Here is a 22,733-nt window from a genome sequence, read left to right on the forward strand (position 1 = left end):
CTGATAGCATTCAGTGACCAAACTGAAGTAAATTATTGTTTCCACTCTTACAAGTACAAAGAAAATATAGTCCCATTATCAGCACCTGAAAATAGAAACTGAGACTACCAGGCAATGAAACTTAATCATTTAAAAAGTATCTCCAGTAATTATTTTCAAACAGAGAATCATCTCCTTATTGAAATGTTTACTACGAAGGACAAATACTCTAAAACATTTCTGCAAAAATTAACTTTCTAATACAGTCTAATATAGTAGACATCCTTTCACATTTTTAAATATTCCCAAAAAGTTGAATAAAGTTCAGCCGCGGTAGCTCACATCTGTAATACCAGCACTTTGGGAGGCCGAGGTAGGTGGATCACCTGACGTCAAGAGTTCGAGACCAGCCAGGCCAACATGGTGAAGCCCCATCTCTGCTACAAATACAAAAATGAGCCAGGCGTGCTGGTGCACACCTGTAATCCCAGCTATTCGGGAGGCTGAGGCAGGAGAATGGCTTGAACCTGGGAGGCGGAGGTTGCAGTGAGCTGAGATCTTGCCATTGCACTCCAGCCTGGGCAACAAGAGTGAAACGACATCTCAAAAAAAAAAAAAAAAAGTTGAATAAGATTTCATAGTAGGGTAGTCTCTATGTTATATTTTAAATACAAATCATTTTCCTGCAATTTATACACTTTCCCTAATACAGGAAAATGAATCTCAAATTGAGCTGTGCAATAAACCCACCTAAGGAACCTTTAAAAAATACCCTGGTCCCTATTATAGCTGGGCCCGATCCCTATGGATTTTGATTTAATTGGTCTATGATGGGACCCAAGCAACAATATTTTTTAAATGTTTCTAATAATTGTAGTATGTAGCTATAGTTGAATACCACTAATACAGAATATGGGCTATAATTTATTGGTGTTAAATTTCTAAATTAAAATGTATAATATTAAAATAATAATCAAATTGTATATTATAATAGTCTTTTTGAGTTTGTTCATTCAACAAATATTTATCAACCACTACTATTCTCCAGATTTTTGGATGGATACTTTTGTTTTTCCTGCAGCATTTAGTTTGCTTTCAGTGAATAAGACTCTGAATAAAACTATTTAAATATCACTAGAAATATGCAGGGAAGCTGAATTTACAACCCTTGCCTCCAACTGTGCCTTCATGTGAGTAGCAGGAGACTTTCTTTACTTTCTCTGTTTCTTCCTGTCTTTTAACTAAAATTCCACCCAAAGACAATCCATTTCATCATGATATGGATTTTAAATTTATTTTTTGCATAATTTAGTATTAACAAGTTTTTGATATATATTTGAAAAGCTCCTGCTATGTTTCAGGTGCTGTGGAAACAATCTTCCTCTTAAATGACTCACACTCTCATGTGGAGGCAGATAAGCAGAGAGGGCACACACAGTGCGTAGTGTATGACACAGCACACACGATGCTCTAGGAGTACATAGCAGCAGATAAACACAGTTAAACAAAGACATTCACTGGGAAGGATCAAGGAATGTTTCTCCAAGAAAGTCACATCTAACCTGAGCCAAGAGAAGAGGGGAAAGAAGATTTCTGGTAAATGAGAGAATATGTGGAAAAACTCAGAGGCATGAGAGAACATGACCTGTCAAAATAAAGGCAGCTCAACACGATCGTAGCATGGAATGAAAGATGAGGCCTTGCTACCTCTCCCTCTTTACTGAATCACAGGGCTCTTCTGAGCCAGTTTAATCAGTTTTCTGAAGAAAACAAAGAGCCACCAAAAAGCTCATGCAGTATCACATTATGATCACACATATCTTATATATGTATATAGTCAGAGTTGCTCAGTGGAAGTTGATTAACCAGTTGAATTTCTTTGTAAATATATTTGAAGTTATCTACTGCTTTTGGAAAGAAAATAATTGATGATAGGTTCATTATAGCCTTTCAAACAATTATCTAACATCTAGGTCAAAGCCTAAAAAACTAGACAACCTATTTTTTGTACTTTGGTGGTTTTAGTTGAAGATGTTACTCTTATGTCAAGGGATTCATTTTTTTTTAAAGTTTCCATGACAGGGTCAATTGATGCCCTTAATGTATTTTCACTACAGAAACTGAAGGTTTGAATTTGACACTCAATAGTCTTTAGGTGATGCTCAAAATAATGAGATTTGGATTTTTATGTTTTTGGGGTACACATATCTTTTATTTATTTATTTTAGTTGGCAAATAAAAATTGTACATATTTATGGTATACAACATGATGTTTTGATACACACACACACACACACATTGTGGAATGGCTAAATCAAGCTTATTAACATATCTATTACCTCCACATACATATCCTTTTTTTTGTGATGAGCGCACTTAAAATCTACTCTCAGAAATTTTCAAGTATATACTACATTGTTATTAACTATAGTCTCCATGTTTTACAATAAATCTCTTGAATTTATTTCTCCTGTCCAACTAAAATTTTGTATCTTTTAACCAACATCTCCCAAATGCTCCTCCCCCTTCCTTCTCCAACACCTGGTCACCACCAGGTGTCTATTCTGTGCTTCTGTGAGTTTTTTAGATTCCACATATAAGTGAGATTATGCAGTATTTGTCTCTATGTCTGGCTTATTTCTGTTATTCTGAAAAATCACTGGTATGTCTTGTGTCTAAAATAGTGCCAAGCATGCAGTAGACATTCAGAATTTTCCTTGAGTGCAAGAATGATTATAAAAAGTCCAGAGGCTCTTCACTTTTAAGATGCATTTAATACTGAGTTACAATAATCATAATAAATTATGGTAGCTAATATTTATGGAGTGCCAACATATGCCAAGCACTATTTTTAGAGCTCTTGCATATATTACATCATTTAATCTTCATAACCATTTTATGAAGTACTTTTCTATCCTTTACTTATGGTTGAGGAAATTGAGGCACATATAGTTTAGGGGACTTGCTAAGGCCTTATAGGTAATAAGTGATGAAATTAGAATTTTAACCCAGGCAGCTAGACTCAGATCCTTGTATCTTAACCTTACACTGTACATGAGGAATGAAAGGCAGTGGATTGACAACCTTGGAGAGCTATTGCATAAGGCAAATAAGCAACAAACCAGAACTGTAGCCCAGTGAAATATTAAAGAGATGATTTGATCCTCTGATCCCAAAAGAGATGTGTCATATTTTCTGCCCAAATAGTTTATATCTTTCACATTATTTACAGCTTCTTTTCTAATGGCTTTGCTTTTAATACATTGCATATGTTCATTGTTTCTTTTTAAAGCTTTTCTGGAAACGTCACTTAGTTCATTTTAGGGAAGCTTTGAAAACATCAATCTGCTTTCTCAATGCAACTAATTATTATTAATAATACCATTGCTAAAGAATTTATTTTTCAAATGAGAACTCAAAATAATGAACTGTGTCTTGTACAACTTCTCTGGCATAAATGATCATTTATCTTCAAAAAGAACAAATGAGTTTTCATGAAAGCAAATTTCCAAAATATACACGCGGGAAAGATCCCGTAGTCATGGCTCGATGGCTTGCTGCTGCTGTTGAGTGTGGCCTCCCATGTGATGCTTTTCATCTTTTGTTTACTTTTGGTTTCAACTTGAACATTAATGATTTTTGTTTTTCCAGACTATTACAGAAAAACACAAACTAAATGTACCTGAGACGATGACTGAGGTTCTTGATGTTTCTGATGAAGAGGGTAAGACTTCTATTCAATCTTCTATGACACCTGTCATGTTCTTACACAAGGGCAAATTACCCTTTTTTTCAGAGACCAAGCTGGTTATGTGGATGACAGAATCTTAACATTTAAAGTCACTTTTTCACCTTTGTTTCAATACATTTACTTTTGCCATGGCAGCGGGGGCCGGGGGCAGTTCTGATTAGTATATTTGTTTCTGGTATTATTTCTTTTTCCTAGCATTAAAATTAATGGCTATTAAATAATATGACTGGAAAAGGGGAAAAACTGGAAACTGGCCATGTGTTAAAATAGCTATATAATAACACAATTGTTATTAAAATATGTTTGAATTATGTTAAAAAATCTTTTTTTATTCAAATGCCTTTAAGTAAAGACTTTAAAGTATACTCCATCAATGAGTGTTCTTCAATTGAGAAATCTCTGTATTCTGGTTGGTTCATATGTACAGAATATATTTTAAGCCCAGAGGAGAAGAGCCTTATAGAAGGTTTAAAAATAGTACAGCAGGAAGTAGTATAAATTCCACAGAAGAATGTATTATTTAAGTCAGAAAATATCCCCCCTATAATTTTAGAGTTGATGAAAAATGATCTCAGGAAATGGCTTCCTAAGTCCTGGGAAGCCTGCTTTCCAAAAAGGAGCAGTGGGGACTGCCTGGAGTGGGTGTGTGACATTGGGCTAGAGCTGGAGATGGGCCAGCTGGAGGGTGTCCGGCTCCCTATCTCTACTTCAACTAGAGTAGCTGACTTTTCTTCGTTTTGTATTTTGAACTTCCATGTAATATTCCACTTGGATAAAAAAATGTGCTACTAAAAATTCATGAAAGCAGCATATAAAATTTGCAAGCATTTCTTTATGAGAAGATAGAAAAAAGAAAGAAAAAAAAATCACGCAACCAAGTTTCAATAGTTCAGCTATTGGTCCAATGAACGTGATTGAAAAATTACCACCATATATGTACATGAAAATGTATGTTTGAAAAATTATTGCTATTAAGAATGGCACTAGGTTTAATACTCATTGCTTTTATACAGAGAAATATTAAAGATGTTTCTTTAGGTTCTTCGAGATAAAATCATAAGATAAAACTTTACATTGAGATGTCCTTATTTAGAACCAACTTGTTGAATCACCTATTGGTAATATGTATTGAGTTTTCTCAGCTTTTATAAAAATTTATGACAAGAATGAACAAATGTTTGATCAATGTAGTATTTTGAGTAAATTCAAAGGTATTCCCAAGGCCAGCAGTTCCAAATATTTAGTATAATTTTGTGTTGTATCTTAATACTTGCCAACTAGTTTTCAGCATTCCTATATGCATATCATATTTTGTTTTATGGGATCATCTTTATTATCTTTACTTGTATGTTGAACAGCTCTTAAACAGTTTGGTGACCACTTTATTGATGGGGAGGCACTTAGTGATTCAGGTACCCTTAGAGGATATTTTTGGAGTGAAAGCTTTTCTTTGCTTTTGATTTTTCTTAACTGGATAGAACAACTTGTTTAAATCTGTGTGCCTAATACTAATCTGTTTCTTTTGAAATAGCATGTGTAATATGAGTGGAATTGTATATGTATGCATTTGAGTGTGTGGATTTTATTAACTTAGAAGCCTAAAGTCATGAATTGTTTGTGCTGTTAATGATTTTGCAACTATTATTGAGAACTGCTAACATAATTATATAATCTAATGAACTCTATGTAAATATTTTTCCACAACTAATATCTTTGCTTAGAATATAAATTTAGAGAAAAGTAATTCTTTTGTTAGTTGACATTGAGCTAGTGTGAACATGACAATAACTAAGTTAGACCACTTGAAATGAATGCAGTTTATATCACCCCCTTGGTTGATGATATATTTTAGGTGTGATTAAAAATATATTAATAGTTATGTGATTTTTAATATAGCTAAGAATAGGAATAAAGTAACATTTAAAAATTATTTAGGGTGAATTTGGCATATAAGGAAAAATGAATAATGTAAGATATTTTATCTAGTAAGAGGTTTCCAAAGTACACGTGGTACCACTTTAAGCAACTATGTTACATGAAAATTTAAATTTATAAATCAGATAAATTGAATAGTGATTATTTAATTTAAAAATAGCCCTTTATTTACAAAATAATTGCTGGAGAATTCCATTAGTTAATACATTTGAAGTAATTAATATTGAGTTATAAACGAAATTTATAAAAAATAGCCTCTCAGATCTGCCTATTGCATTAAATGAGATAAGTTATAACATTCTGTACTTTCATTATTAAAAATGTTATATATTAAATATTACTGGTGATAAGAACTCTTGGTTTGTGAAGAATATTGGTGAATGACCAAGATTATCTTTTGTGGCAAGAGAAGTCCATTTTTAGAAATAGCCAAAACTTAATGATATTTCTTTCCCAGAGGAAAATTCAAGTTGAATAATTTTCATGTAAAGGATCTATTTGAGTATTGATAAGTAACTTTTTCATGGAAAGAATTAGTGTGAAGGAAATTAGCTGGTTGACATTGCCAATGCCAACACTTTAATGTTTTGTGAGGTTAATATGTTTTTATGAAACCTGCTATCATCCACGTGGACACAATGCAGCCACATGTATTTGAAAATTATTAGCTAATCCCTGTTTTCTCTACAGTCTATTGTTTTATTAGTAGTAGTAGTGTATCGATACCCAAAAAGAGTATTCAAACTCTTGCCATTAAGAATGGCACTATGTTTAATACTAATAGCTTTTAAGGAGAAATATTAAGGATGTTTCTTTAGGTTCTTCAAGATAAAATCATAAGGTAAGACTTTACATTGAGATGTCCTTACACTGAGATATCCTATCAGGCTAATTTGCTGTATACACATTAAAGTAATCCATAATATCCACTCATGAATCCAATTAACAAATAATGAATATGATGTTATTGTGTTTCGGAAAGCGCTATAACTGATGCCACAGTGGTCAAAGGTGAGCATGAGGCACGCCTTTAGGAAGCCTATATGGAGAAATAATGTATATATTAAAAGAAGTATAATGTAAGGCACTATGTTGTCAGTTTTTCATATCCACTTGGGGAGATCAGGAGCTAGATATACCTAACACAGTCTCATGAACGTGCTAAGAGATGAGAGATTAATAACAGGGCGCATAGATTTTAGGGATTAGATAAGGAACAGTATGGGAAAGTCTTGAGATAGGAAAGTACAAGAGAGAGACACAGAGTGGCAGAATCCTCCAGTCATTCAGTCTGCTAATGCATAAAAACATACCAGGCTCAGTTGTGGACTGTTTGAATTCTTAACTGAAAGGGAAACACGATACCTTAAAGATTTCAATTAATGATGAAAACATTTAAAACTGTTTTTACAAAGATTTAACCAGCAGTGGTACATAGAAAAAGTTTATTGAGAAGAACCTGGAAGAAAGCAGAAATCTAAGAAAAGAGAAAGCATTTACTAAATCTCTATAATGCTAGGTACATGTCTCATTTAATCCTTATACCATCCCTGTGACACAGGCTGTGGATATCATTCCACATATATACATATATTTTCAGTTAAGGAAAGGCTTATTTTTGGAGAACGAGGCCTAGAGACATTAAGTAGTTTGTTCAATAGCACGCAGCTATTAAGTGGTGGGTGTGGAATCAAAACCTAGTATGAAAACTATTGTAATAGCACAGCCATGATATAAATAACATCCTTATGGAGGAATATGGCAGCGAAATGCAAGGAAAAGACAGAAATGGGAATTCAGTCTAACAGAATTATAGCAGCCAGATTTAACCAAAGATGTGAAGGTAATCGTCTAAGTCTTTGTAGGATCGTGAGTTGATCCCTGTCTTCACTGACTCGGCTTCCCAGCCATAAATGATGAGGTGGGGCTCAGAGATTTTGGCATCTGTATAACCAAAATGCCCATAGAAATGTGACTCATGTATGCCTTATTCTCATGGATTCATGAGTGGGTGGCTTGTGCATATATCTCTGCTAGTACTCTGGAATGACATATACTAGTAATCAAGAGAACTCCAGACTGGCTGAATGTTGGGATGAAATATAGAGGCGCCTTCTCCTTTGAAACACTCGCTTCTGTTGTGAACACTTAACACTTAGTGGGGCTCTTCATCTCAGGTTTTAGCCCTTTTTCCATGTCTCAGCAGGAATAATGCTTACTTGAGAGGGAGTGGGTTCCGTAACGTTTCAGAGAATCTCCTTGTCAGCATCATGAGGGGTTGTCAGGAAGGGGAGCCATTCCACCTTTTTTTTTTTTTTTTTTTTTTTGTGATGGAGTCTCACTCTGTTGCCCAGGCTGGAGTGCAGTGGTGTGATCTTAGCTCACTGCAACCTCCATCTCCCGGGTTCTCCTGCCTTTAGCTCCCAGAGTAGCTGTGACTACAGGTGTATACCACCATGCTAATTTTTGTATTTTTAGTAGAGACTGGTTTTCACCATTTTGGCCAGGCTGCTCTCGAACTCCTGACCTCAGGGAATCCACCTTACTTGGCCTCTCAAAGTGCTGGGATTACAGGCGTGAGTCACCACGCCCGGCCGCCGTTCCACTTTAAGTTATTCCCATGCTATTGTCACCCGTGTCCTACAGGGGTTAAATATACCACTCACTATCACTGAGGAATCTTGTGTTTTCCGGGTATCAAAACATCAATTGTACATAAAAAGCCTGCAGTACACTGATGCTTTCCAGTTAGTAGAAAACAGTTTTCACAAAATTGTTTGGAAACATTGGACAATAAAACAACAAGAAAAAGCCAAGTCATAAACCTGGGAATCATCATTCTATTAAGTGAGTAAATAGGTAACAATCGGAAGGAAGTTATTCCAAGTATAGGAAATAATAAAGAAATTCATTTTAGGTTCGTTCTATAATGTAAAAACTAAAGGTTGCTTTTAGTTTGGTTTTGTTTTCACATTGAATAAGTAAGTTGAAAAAAAGAAAGTATATAATGATTCTCTTAAAGCTGTCTGAGTTGTACAAAATTCTTTCCAAGTCTAATGGCACTCTATTCAAACAAATAAGAGCTAAAGCTTTTAATCTGAACATTATTTTAAATCATCTTTTCTCCCCCCTTGGCTTGGGCAAGGAAGTAGTCGTGCTATTTGCTCATGTAGGGAATTTTCAAAGAGAAGCACATTGACAAGGGGAGAGGTAAAGAAGATGAGTTCTGCTGTGGACATGCTAAATCTGAGATGCTTGTAGAAAATTTAGGTGGAGAAGTCCAGAAGGCAATTGAAATATAGATGCAAAATTCATGAGAGAGGTCTGGGACCAATACAGATCTGTGTATTGTTAGTGGACCTCTAAGTCCATGTGATAATATGTGAAATAAGAAGAAAGGGCAGATGGAAAATGTCAACATTTAAGAGAAGTAGAGACAGGGAAGAAAGACTCAAAAATATAGGGGGAAGACCAGGAGAGATTTGTGTCAGAGAAATTAAGGAGAATAGTTTTGCAAAGAAGAAATCACTTCTCAGCCACTGATTAATTGCTGAAATTAGCAAGCATCTGCTTGATAAGTTTGATTGTTAACAAACAGGAGTCAGAGTGTGAAATAAAGAAGGTCTAAGAGTTTGGGAAAGAAGCTACCATATTTCAGAGATGGCAGAAATATGGATGTTTTATCCATGGAAGGGGAAAGACCTCCATAGAATCCGTAACAGAGGAGAGAAGGTTGAAGATGAAGGGCCTAGCAGACAATGTATCTAGGAAGATGAGAGGGGATGAGGCTTTGGAGGCAGGGATGGGCCAGCTTTACACTAGCAGAAATCTTCTCACCCACCAAGGGAAGCAAGAATATGAGTGTTATTTCAGGGGCTCATTAAATACATTTAAATCTTTGATTTGTATGCAGAATTTTCCAGTTATAGACCAACCTGGGTAATTTTTTTCAAAGTGATTTTTCACATTCTGTTAATTTCTACTTGCTTTCACTTTCCATCTTTCACTGCTGGTATGTATTACTGAATAGCATGATTTATATACAACTAACTGTCTTCGAGAGAAATTTTATATAGCACTGACAAGATTAGTCCCCAGAGAGGTGGCTTTCCAGCTAATGCCAACACTGGGATAGGATTTAGACACTGCTTTCAGCATTTAGGGACTTTGCTTCTTTGGGTCATTTCTCTCTGAGACATAATCAAGACATTGACTATATACCTAGGGCCACCCCAGGTGTATATGAAAATGCTAAAAATTCACTTTAAGTAGCACTGAACCTAGCAGCAGCCTTAGGCAGATAGCATCATAACAAAACCATCAAAATGCACAAAATAAGGGAGAATGTAAAGGACATTCACTTATGAACTCAGTGTAATCAGAGGTGGTTTTTTTGTTTGTTTGTTTGCTTGTTTGTTTCTTGTTTTTTTGAGACAGGGTCTTACTCTGTTGCCCAGGCTGTAGTGCAGTGGTGCGATCATGGCTCACTGTAGCCTCGACTTCCTGGGCTTAAGCGATTCTCCCACTTCAGCCTCCCAAGTAGCTGGGAATACAGGTGCATGACACCATGACCTGCTAATTTTTAAAAAATTTTTAGTAGAGATGAGGTCTAGGTGTTGCTCAGGCTGGTTTCAAACTTCTGAGCTCAAGCAATCCTCCTGCCTCAGCCTCCCAAAGTGCTGGGATTACAGGTGTGAACCACTGTACCTGGCCAATCAGAGGTTTTAAATTTTTGTCTTGTCACCAGAGTCATAAAATTTTGATATATTTGATTAAAAATATATTCTTCAAATGTCTTTCTGTTTTCTAATAAGATTCTATTCACACGAGAGAGGAAGGCTGGGTTCCTGTGGTTGATTTGCATGTTCTACCTGATCAAACGCTGTGTCTTGCTCCTTCAGATGTAGAGTCATTCCAGCCAGACTCTTCTTTTATCTTTACCTTTCTCACCTTTTCTTTCTTCACCCTTATAAACCTTCCTCACCCTACCAAGGTGTAACAAGAGGGAAAGATAAATGGGAGAAATAAGAAAATTTGAAATGTAGGACCCATTTTATTAAGGAGTTTTGTGGATTTTTAAGGACCAAGAAGTTAAAGCTTATTTTGAGTTGTATTTATTCCCTGTGACCATCTTGGCTGCTGAGAGACAGCGGTGAGAACTGGCAAATTAGGAGAAGCAAGATGAAATGCAAAAGCAAACAGACTCTGAGGAGGGACAGGATGCTCGAACCTGAGTAGTATTCAGAATTTGGTGCTAGAATTTTGGGGAGTAGGGGTGGGGTAGAAGACTGGGGGAAAGAAAGAGTATATAAGCAGACTTTTTTTTTTTTTTTTTGAGATGAGTCTCACTCTGTCACCCAGGCTGGAGTGCAGTGGTGCAATCTCGGCTCACTGCAACCTTCACCTCCTGGGTTCAAGCAATTCTCCTGCCTCAGCCTCCCAAGTAGCTGGGACTACAGGCATGTGCCACCACGCCCAGCTAATTTTTGTATTTTTAGTAGAGACAGGGTTTCACTATATTGGTCAGGCTGGTCTTGAACTCCTGACCTCAGGTGATCCACCTGCCTCAGCCTCCCAAAGGGTTGGGATTACAGGCGTGAGCCACTGCAGCCAGCCAACTTTTGGTTTTTAAATAATCTTTTTGGCTTTTTGCAAGGGATCCATAATATGCAGCTTGCACTGTGCTTGTATTATGTGACAGATTCTGTATTAAACCATCCCCTTCACCTTTTCATGAAAAAGAATAGATGTAGTCTCCTGAAATGTTAATAAAACTCATATTTTTTTCTGAAAGTAATGTAGGCTTAATCCTAAAGCAGACTATGCCTATGTTTTGATAAATCTATAATTAGAATTCATCTTAGAAGTTTTTTCTCCTAGAAGTAAACAACAAGGGATATCCAAACTTAATATTAAAAGAATTAAAATTCAAGTGATTACTTCTTCTTGGTAAGTACTAAGAAAATGAATCAAATGTTGTTTCTCTGAGTTTTAGCACTGTATAGTTGTTTGCTGGTGTTCTGTGTTCTAGTGTGCAGTGCAGTTTCATCAAAGTCAAGGTAATGATGTTGATGCATTTCACAATCATGACCATATGTTGTAGTTGATATTACATTCAACAAATAATCCTGCTTCTTCCTCTGATTGTTTCAAGGTGATGACACAATGACTGGTGATGGGGGAGAATACCTTAGGCCTGAGGACCTAAAAGAACTGGGTGATGACTCACTACCCAGCAGTCAGTTCCTGGATGGTATGAATTACCTGCGATACAGCTTGGAGGGAGGACGATCTGACAGGTATCTCATAAAACTTATAATTGATGTCAGCCAGAAGTATCTGCAACACATTTTTTATGATGATGGTAAAAATGTAGATGCAATTATTGAGCATTTAATAGGTACCTTATTAATCTCAGCAGTTAGCATGTTATGTTTTTCCATTGTCTAACAACTTTAAGATATGCCCATTTTAAAGAACAGAAAACTGAGGCCTAGAAAGATCAAATAACTTGGTGAAATCAAACAACGAGTAAGAAGCAAAACCATCATAAATAAGAGTTCTCATCATTTAAATGTGGCGTTTTTCATCACTGGCCACTTTTTCCTCAAATTAAAAGGACGATTTTGCCTTGTAGACATTCTTACTGAGCGGCATCACAGACACTTTGGATACTCTTCTGCCCCCACTTTTTTGTTAGTAACATAATTTCTGTGAATAAAGTATGTTGTGAGGCTGAATTAAAAAGAAATACATTCAGAACAAAACTGCCTGGAACTGACTTTTTCATGAAAAAGAATCCGAACAGAATCCCACGAGAGCCTGGATACAAGAAACAATCGGAGCAAAATCTGAGGGAGCCCAGTGTTAATAGACAAATCTGGGAGGTTTATATAATATTCTGAGATATATGATCAGTGCTACTTTTTGTTATTATTAACTAGTACAACTGGCACTTGTTATTTTTTTATGCAAGTTAGGTAATGACATTCTGTGGTTCCTCATTGAAAGTATGACTGATAAGTTGGGCCATGAATATGGATGTCATAGCTGGGTGCAGTGGCATGTACCTGTAGTCTCAGCTACTTGGGAGGCTGAGTTGGAGGATCCCTTGAGCCCCAGAATTCAAGTCCAGCCTGGGCAACATAGCAAGACACTGTCTCTTGAGACAAAAAAAAAAAAAAAAGGAAGTTTGTCCACATAGTGTAATGTGTTCTGCTAATCAATAATCTCAGGTTTATAGTTTTAAAGTTGGCACTATTGTAAGCCATTTTATGAATATCCAGCATAGAGTCTAAGAAATAAATACCTTAAAGTCTAAGTGAATAATTAGCAAAAACAAACTTTTCTTGGGCTTTTTCCTTGAGCACCAATGCCCCCTTCCACTATCTTTTTTTTTTTCTTTAGCAAGATAGGCTTGCTAACTTCATAGTCTAATGCGATGGGAGAGGGCATAAGCTAGTGGTACACATAGAGTGCCACTGAAGCCCTGAGGCTCTAGCTTCCTGGAGCAGATGAAACCAAACTGAGACCAAATAATGAGTAACAATGGTGAGGAAAAGTGGGGAGGGCATTTGAAGCCTTAACAAGGTCTTGAGCAAAGGCTCGCAGGGTGTATGAGAAAAAAGGGAATGCAGTGTTGCTGGAGTGTAAGTGTGGAGGATGGGAATTATATTTGCATTGCAGGTGGATCCTTCTGCCAGTGAGAAAGAGGATGAATTTTAAAGGAGAGTTTCAAAGGGCTAAACCTGGAGATTGCAGCCACTCTGAGAAGCAATTGTTCGTGTATTAACCGCAGGTGTCATGAGAGGACTAGCACTCTAACCTTGGTGATAGTCATGGAGAGAATTTCAGAAATAAAAAATTTGAGAGTTTTTTGAGACATGTGTAGGAGGCAAAACTAGTCAGATTTCATGATGAATTTCATGAGTTAGGTGAGGAAGGGGAAGGAGATTAAATTGAGTCCTTGGCTTCAATAACTTAGATAAAGGGTGCTCCCAGAAGGAGGAGCCCCTCTGGAGTTCCATAAGCTGTCTTGATACATTGGTAGATTTGGACCTTATACTCTGAGATTCTTAAAAGATTTCAAATTTGAATAAAGTGTAATGTTCATGGCATTGCACAAATTGATGATAATCTATGAACAGTCTTATTACTGTCAACCATAAAGCTTCTATTTTTTGCATGGTCTCCCTTATTAGGAATAAGTACTTGATTTGATCTGTTTTTCTTCTTTCAAAGTACTTAGGTTGAGGAAGAATTTAGAATAATACTTTCTATAAAACAGGATGGATGGCTTGAATGCTCCTGCTTAAATTCAATACTTTTCAGCACATAAGGTCAGGGGACATGAAACAAACAAGACATACTATGTTCTCCAGGTCTCCACTTGCATTTCTAGATCACTAGATGTATTCACCATTTCCAAAATAGAATGACAGGCAGCATCTCATTTTCATGGTCTTCTTTTATTTTTAATTTTGCTTAAGCAATTCAATATAAGTTACCTTTTCTCAGTGACCATTTTTTCCTTTGCATTATTTCTTTATTTGAATTGCTTTCACTAGCACCATGCCCAGGTAGGTATTAACAGAGCATGGAAACAAGCCCTTCCTAGATTTATCCACATTTCCCTGCTCACTGCTCAACCTGCGTGTGTGTGTTGCCGGGGCGGGGGGTGGGGGGGGAGCGGTGGGGGAGTCGGGGGGGGGTGCTTATATTCTAGAATTATGGATTTATTCTAAAATAAATATTTTTATGTATTAAACTGAATAACTAGCTGAGCTAGAAGAGGTGAATATATTATTAAAATGTAAATCTGTGACATGACCCAGGTATTGCTTTGTTTCAACAATCACAGCTGCACCTGTGGTTGATAACACATTAGCATGGTTTTCCCCAGACAACCCCAATTAGCCTATGTGTAGTTGGAGAAGATAGAAAAAATATTCTGATGCCTAAAATATGCATAGATATGGAAGAGTACAAATACATACAATTTAATGTACATTAAATACAAATACAACCAAGTTATGATTAGTTGGATTTTGCATCTGTTTTATTTTATTGTAGCTTACAAATTAAAAATGCTTTCCAAATTCAATGTAAAATACTAAATAATAATGAACCACAGAAGCTTCTTCATGTCTTAAAGCAAATTTATTGAAAATTGTGGATTTCTACTCGTTAAGTTTGCCACTCCATTAATTGAATGTTTAATACATATTACAGTTTACCAAGATAGTAATTATTATACTTTTCAATAAAATTACACTTTCATACCACCTATTATGTGTCCGTAAAGCAGTTGTACCATAGTAAAATAAAAAGTATAAACTAAGACCCTAACAAAACCCCTAGTACATCCCCTAGATGAACAGCAAGTAAAACTTTACACTTCTATGGCTATGTTACTATACATTTATTAACTGAATAGCAGAACCATTGACTTCATGAAAAATTGGCAACTGTATTGGAAAATATTTAAACTTGTTTTTAATGTCTTAAATCAGAGTGAACAATTTCTGATCCAAGGGCTTAAATTATTCCAGACCTTTGTCATGCTGGTTACATTATTTTAGTGAGAATAATTCTTTAGTTATTATTATTTTAGAGGGAATATTCTTTTAGAGCGAATAACTTCTCTGGTGTTGGAATAGTCCATCTTTATTTCATTTAAGTAGATTATACGACATCATTTTTTAAAAAGCAGTTAGAAATGATACACATTGATTAAACAACCAATTAGTATTTCAGAAGGCAGTAAGTAAGTAGAGGAGGCTAGAATACAACCCATAGAAAGGTAGAGACACTCCTATATATGGTTTTGACTTATTCATTGTTGCTCCCTCTCTCTGTCCAACTTTTCTCACTCTGTGTACATATCCTAATATCTTTCTCTCTCTACTCTAATCAATTTTTTGTGATTATATATCACTTTGTCTCCTTCTTTCTCTTCCTATCCCTCTGTATTTCTTTCCTGTTGGGGTTTTAGGGAAGACAAAAAACACCAACACCTCTCTATTCCTCTCAGTACAAAACCAATTGAGAGATAGACTCAGGTATCAACTAAATGGATATCAAAATTTCACTTGTATGACTGATATACTGATTGCAAAGTGCGACTTTACTTTCATAGCCCAATGGGCTCTTTAATACCACATTCCTGAAATAGACAGACTTGTCTACTTAGCCATAGTCACTCCTTGAGAGTGGCAATTGAGACCTGATTGATTCTTTCAACGTTTAGACCTTTGCAATCTGGCAGCCACGTCACAAGGTTTTATTTGAGGTACCATTATTTACCATTCAGTTTGTTCTCATTCAAGCTAAATTTTCATTTTCCCTTTGAGACCGGTGTTTCTGCTATTTCAGAAGACGGTTGAGCCCATAGACCAGCTGTATTAGAAACAGAAGAGGTTGGCACCTCTACTATTTTCCCTTCCTTAGCCAAATTCAAAACAAAGTAAAGGTGAATAGAATTTAAGAGTTGCTGATCTAGCCCGGGCACAGTGGCTCACGCCTGTAATCCCAGCACTTTGGGAGGCCAAGGTGGCGGATCACGAGGTCAGCAGATCGAGACCATCCTGGCTAACACGGTGAAACCCTGTCTCTGCTAAAAATACAAAAACGTTAGCCAGGCGTGGTGGCAGGCGCCTGTAGTCCCAGCTACCCGGGAGGCTGAGGCAGGAGAATGGTGAACCTGGGAGGCGGAGCTTGCAGTGAGCCACGATCGCGCCACTGCACTCCAGCCTGGGCGACAGAGCGAGACTCCATCTCAAAAAAAAAAAAGAATTGCTGATCTCGTGCCACCTGGTACAAAACACATCTGAGTGGATCTTAGCTATCTTTGTGATTTACAGCAGGAAAACAAATTATCCATTCCACCAGCTGAGACAAGCTTTTGCTGAGATTAACCCTTTTCCCAATAATCTAATCCCCTATCAAAAGCTAAATGTAAAACCATCTGTAATATAAGTAGCCTCCAATTGCTGGAGCTAAAACTCTTGTTGGTGAAATTACTAAGGCTCTGTCAAGAGCCTCAATCTTCTCCAAGAGCCTACATAACATAAAATAGTTAATTCTCAGGTTATATTTAGATTTTGTTTTATTGTAAACACAGATTTATGTATGTGTAAACGCAAGGATCAGACAATCAACTCTTTTTATTCATGTCATTTACCCTTTAAGACTTTTTTTGGAATATACCTACATGTAAAATAAGAAGGAGAAGGTCCTGGATTACTATGAATTACCTACAAAGTGATGATTTCCTCAAAGACAATTGATGCGGGCTATGTTGACACCTCATAGATATGATAGTACATGGCTTACAAAATTAAATATACTTGCAAAATGAAGATAGTTTCTACTAATAAATATGCTAATTTAACATTTAGTCCATAATTCTACAGTGCTTCACTGGCCAAACACCTACTAGCTAAAAGTAAATGAAAGTTTGCTTCTATAAATATTGTGAAAGCTTGCGTATCTCCTTTTTTTCCCTTATGGGCTTTGGGCTAATATTTTGAACACAGATCTTTAATACTTGAGCTACAGTGTATAAAATATAGCTTATTTAAGATACCAATCTGTCATTTGATTTTACAAATTGATTTAAAAGGAATGAGATTGCATCTATGCCAGTGTCAAGTTTTACCTATTACATTTGAGTGTGTAATTTAGAACTTTGAAATTCAGATTTTTCAAAAATGTAATGCATGGTTTATCAAGGCCTAAATCCCATTTTGAAGCCAAACCTCATTTTTGGTCAGTGGCCATTGGCAATTTGTCTTTGTGCTGGCAGGTGTGTCTGTGTTCTGGGCTGGAGCTTAGAAACAGTTTCTTGTGCTCATGCATCTCATCACCACGGCAACCAACACTCTGGTGCTTCAGTCACCACACACAGGACATGCAAAGGGGACAGTGCTCTCGTTTGAAATAATAGCATTGTTGGAGTCACTAGAGACAAACAAGAGGAACTCCACTTCCGCAGGAAGCATGCATCTGGCCACAGTTCATTTCACTCTGTACCTTCCAGGGGAATGCACCAACATTCAGTCATTCACAGTTTAGAGAGGAGGAGAAAGAGGCATAGAGAGAGAATGGAAAATAATAAGCGAAAATGAAACTGGGCTTTCATTTTGTTCTTCTCTCTGAGGGCCATCTACTTTCCTCCTTATATTTTTCTTAGTTGCAGAGAGACTAACATTTAACACAGATTTAAGCAATCTATCCTGGAATTATTTCCTGAGTGAATTTCTTGTACTGGCAGTAATAAACTACAGTTGCTGGTTTCAAACATTTCTGGGAAGAAAATGAATCAGATTAGGAGTATCAAATTTTAACTTCTGGATTCCCTTGTGCCCTTGCCATTGAGTGGTAGGAACCTGTCAAAGGATGTGTTAGTTCAGCTGTTGGACAAAAAGGTAGGACAACACAGAGACTTGTGTCCCCCTGGAAGTTGTGCTGTTAGCTAATAGCACGCTTTTTTCACTCTCCTGCTCGGCTCATCATTTTGTCATCCCAACCCTGCTACCGCTGTTGGTATATGCCATGGCCTCCTGCCAACCTACCAGCCTTCGATCCTTCAGTTCCGACAGGTCTCACACTCTGAGCCATGCCTCCTACCTGAGGGACAGTGCCGTGATGGATGACTCAGTTGTGATTCCCAGTCACCAGGTATGTGACATTTTGCCTTCATGTCTTTGCTTTCTGGAGAGCTTTGTAACATTATTGGATGCTAGAAATGTCCTGAGAAAGTTTTTAGTCCCCCCAAAATCACTCCCAATTCAGTTGAGAAGCTAGGATAAGAGATTTGAGGGTTTTCCTACAACATGAAAAATGTTCGCTAGATTTTTTCAATGAGCAGTGTTTTTCTGAAAAAGCATACTGCTTATTTCTTCAGCTATACTGAAATCTTCTTTGGAGATTATATATGAACATTATATTTTTAAAATAAAATCTCCATTAAAGGAAAAAGTGAAGTAGGATGCATTTAAGGTATAAGATGAATGGTACAGGTTAAGTTATATCTTTCAATATTTAAAATTGTTAGCTATGAGAAAGGCTTAAAGTTTATTCTGGAATATTTTAATTTTAGTTGTGATTTTATCACTTTTGGTGGATTGGGTATAGGGAAATAGATGGATACCTACTGTCTTCAAAGACAATTACACGAATGTAATCTTATATAATCTATTTAAATAATGCAGTTTAAAAGAGAATGCATTTTAAAAGATTCATTGTAAATACATTGGTTTTATATTTTAAGTGTAAGTTTTTCTAGGTTATACCACTTTCCAGTGATGCCACTTTTTATATTTTGTTATATTTTACTTTAATTGAAGCCAAGTGTGTTTATTCAATCCAGTGTTCTTTGTGTTTAGGTGTCAACTCTAGCCAAGGAGGCAGAAAGGAATTCTTATCGCCTAAGCTGGGGCACTGAGAACTTAGACAACGTGGCTCTTTCTTCTAGTCCTATTCATTCAGGGTGAGTAAATCAATATTATGTATCCTGATCAAGAGGTAAAAAGAGATGGGAGTGAAAACAACAGCTTTGTCCAGTAGCTTTAGCTGGTGGCTAGCTTTACAGTGGAGGTGCCCTTTGTTTAAACTTGTAAATAACATTGCTTTATCCAACACGGACTCTATATCTACAACAACAAACCAGCAAAAAAGATTGAATTCAGCATTAAAAAAACTGACTATTGTTTTAAAACAACTAGTAGAATTGCGTCAAACAGCTTGCTACCTAACTGGAATATACTAGTGGCCTTCCTACTATTCACGTACTGTCTTTAAGACATCCAAAAAAGAGGGGCTGAATCATGTGATTTCTAGAAAGTTTCTATTTATTAGGATTAGCTGATTGGTTCAATGAAATAAATGCCTTTCTCAGATGCTAATGCATTTAAAATAATGTTACAGAAGCTTGAATCACACAAATATATAGAGGAGTTTATATATTGTTTGAAGTAGGGATATAAACAAAAAGGGAATTTGAACGCAATCAGTCAGGTTCTCGGTTATCTTTTTAAAGTCATTCAGAGAGTATACACACCACTGTTGAAGCAATGCTGCCTGTTTTTATTAACTCATTAAAAAATAGGAGTTTGAGTCATACTTTCAAACATACTTAAAGTTGTTCTTAAGGTGTTCAGTTATGTGGAATATAAATTCTGTAAGGAGTTTTAAATTGTAACACTCTTCCAATTTCTTCCTTACATATTAGTAGTTTGCAATAATATAGTAATATCATAATTATATATAAAATTTCTATTTTTTATTTAATTATTTTTAAAGCCCTATTTATATGCTATATATCAAAATGCAATATTTTGATTTTAATTATTATCCCCAAATCCTTATCCATAAATCCCAGAACTATTTGGAAAAGTAGATCCTTTCTTATTTTTATTATTGTAAAATATTCTTTATTCAGGAAAGAGTTCCAACATATTTTAGTTAAAAATTTTAGACTTCTTCAACTAATCTTATACTAAGTAAAGGTTCATACAATAACATAAGTTATATAGTTATTGAAAACAATCCTAATACTTTTTTCCTTGTTAAATAAGTAGAGGCTAGTTCCTGATGCGACAGTTATTCATGAGAATAAAAAACAAATTACACTTCATTCAAATTTACTTGCTTTTTTAAAAAAAAGAAAGCTATAAATTACTAAAAGGATACAACATTGCATTCTGCTAATGAACTTCTTCACAGTGGTAAGAAGGAAAAAGACCTGGATGTAGAGTATTGTAGGATCATAGATAAGAATCTAGAAATCATAATGAGGTGTTTAAAGTTCATATGCAGCCTACAAACTGATGAGATGGTTTTAGGTAAAATGTAATTGACTAATAATAACTGAATTTACACAAGAATCTGTGCATGCCAATACTTCAGTTTGCAAAATAAATCATTTATATTTTGAAAAAGGAACTTTTAAAAGAAGTTCTTTCATTACTGAAGGGCAGTAAAATAGTTTAAGTACCTCAATTACACCCCAATTATGTACAACTAGATACACCTATAAGTAATTATGGTGCACTACTTATGATGAACCAACAGCATCCAGTAGTTAAAGATGAATTATGTGTTAAGATAAAGATCTTTAAATTCATAGTCTTTAATAAAACAGTTTTCCTATGAATCTCAAGCATTTAATACTGACTCTGGATAATTCTCAACTTTTGCTGTGCATTAGAATCACCTAGGAGCTTTAAAAAATACTAGTGCTGGCCAGGCGCAGTGGCTCACGCCTATAATCCCAGCACTCTGGGAGGACGAGGTGGACGGATCATGAGGTCAGGGGTTTGAGACCAGCCTGAACAACATGGTGAAACCTCATCTCTACTAAAAATACAAAAATTAGCCGGGCGTGGTGGTGGTGCACACCTGTAATCCCAGCTACTCAGGAGGGTGAGGCAGAAGAATCATTTGAACCCGGGAGGTGGTGGTTACAGCGAGCCTAGACTGCACCACTGCTCTCCAGCCTGGGTGACAGAGTGAGACTCCATCTCCAAAACAAAAACAAAAACAAAAAAAACTAGTGCCCAGGCCTCAACCCAGACCAATTATTTGGAGGCTTGGCATTGATACTGTCTACAAGCGCCAATAGTACAGTTGTTTTATATATAAACTGTTAGGAAAAACTTTGCTTAATAAGGCTTTGGTTATTAGAGAGACCTAGTTAATTAAGGTATACCTAGCTCTCTCAAATGTTCTTTATTTCTTCCATTCACTTATGTATTCATTCTTCACACATTTGTGTAATTCTATAAAGTACCTGACATTGTGCCAGGTACTAAGAAAAAAGCTAAGTAACATCTAGCCTCTGCCTTTAGAAACACACTCTATGTTGTTATTTAAAGTTAGAAGACACTTAATCTGTAAAGAGAGAGAAACATCGTGGTTAATAGTGTGCTTGGGAGTCAGACCTGTCAGAATTAAATCCTGACACTGACACTCGTATGTGACATCAGGCACAGTTATATAAAAATCTCTGAGTTTCAGTTTCCATATCTATAAGATGAGTGTTATATTATTGATCCCATAGCGGAGCTTTAATAGCTAAATACTTTTTAAATAATTAGCACTTTGCCTGGAAATAATAAGTGCTCAATAGATTATAGCTATTAGTATTTGTACAATCCCCATACACATGTTCCAGATCTTTCACAAATTGCAAATCCATTAAGCAAAATGTATTATGACTCCTGTAAATGGCAGCGTCAATGTGGTTCAATTCACAATAGTAACGTTTGACTTACTGTTATTTTTATTCAGGCAAATTATTCTCTGTTAGTGTCTCCAGTGTTTCAACAAACACAATGCATTTGATGACTCTAACAGAATGAGTTATTACTATTGAAAACTCAATGATTCTCAGTTTCCTGGTATTTGAAAGCTACCATGATATTAATGTATATGAGTAACACTCATCATACCATGTCATGTAGCAAGATTTTTTTGTAATTTTATTAATTATACACCAGGTTCCTAAATAGTAGTTTTTATTTATTTTTTTGAAGAACTTAGTTTTTCTTTAATTAATTGGATGGATTCTTAAGCCACTTCAAGGCCTACCCAAAATGTAAGGAAAAAAAAGAGGAGACAAAGTCTTACTCTGTCACCCAGGCTGGAGTGTGGTGGCACAATCTCGGCTCACTGCAACCTCCACCTCCCGGGTTCAAGTGATTCTCCTGCCTCAGACTCCCGAGTAGCTGGTACTACAGGTGTGCACCACCACGCCCAGCTAATTTTTTGTATTTTTGGTAGAGACAGGGTTCACCACGTTAGCCAGGCTGGTCTGGAATACCTGACCTCAGGTGATTCACCTGCCTCGGCCTCCCAAAGTGTTGGGTTCATAGGCGTGAACCACCGTGCCCAGCCAAAAAACATATTTTGATACAGGTGATAATAAAGTTAGTTTTTTATGCACATGCCACTGATTTGTACATATAATGTTCTCTTAAATTTAATAAAGGGATTTTACATTAATAGAAGACACCGTTTCTACCAATAAGCAGTATTGGTGATTTTATTTTACCTCTATTTTATG

At 36.1% G+C, this 22,733-nt stretch overlaps 1 protein-coding gene across 50 annotated transcripts in view; it reads left to right on the plus strand.

The window, feature by feature from the left end:
• Positions 1–22,733, plus strand: part of ANK2 (ankyrin 2) — a 684,795-nt gene that overhangs the window by 601,062 nt on the left and 61,000 nt on the right. For 45 of the 50 annotated variants that reach the window (XM_054683338.1, XM_063809773.1, XM_063809768.1 and 42 more), the window contains 4 exons: positions 3,631–3,703; positions 11,820–11,964; positions 18,244–18,346; positions 19,054–19,157. In XM_054683338.1, coding sequence (XP_054539313.1) covers positions 3,631–3,703; positions 11,820–11,964; positions 18,244–18,346; positions 19,054–19,157 — 425 coding nt within the window. Of the gene's footprint in view, positions 1–3,630; positions 3,704–5,088; positions 5,143–11,819; positions 11,965–18,243; positions 18,347–19,053; positions 19,158–22,733 lie in introns of all 50 variants that reach the window. The other 5 variants (XM_063809764.1, XM_054683323.2, XM_063809765.1 and 2 more) reach the window with 1 other exon arrangement.

Source organism: Pan troglodytes, chromosome 3 (assembly GCF_028858775.2).
Source record: "Pan troglodytes isolate AG18354 chromosome 3, NHGRI_mPanTro3-v2.0_pri, whole genome shotgun sequence".
Taxonomy (NCBI): Eukaryota; Metazoa; Chordata; class Mammalia; order Primates; family Hominidae; genus Pan; species Pan troglodytes.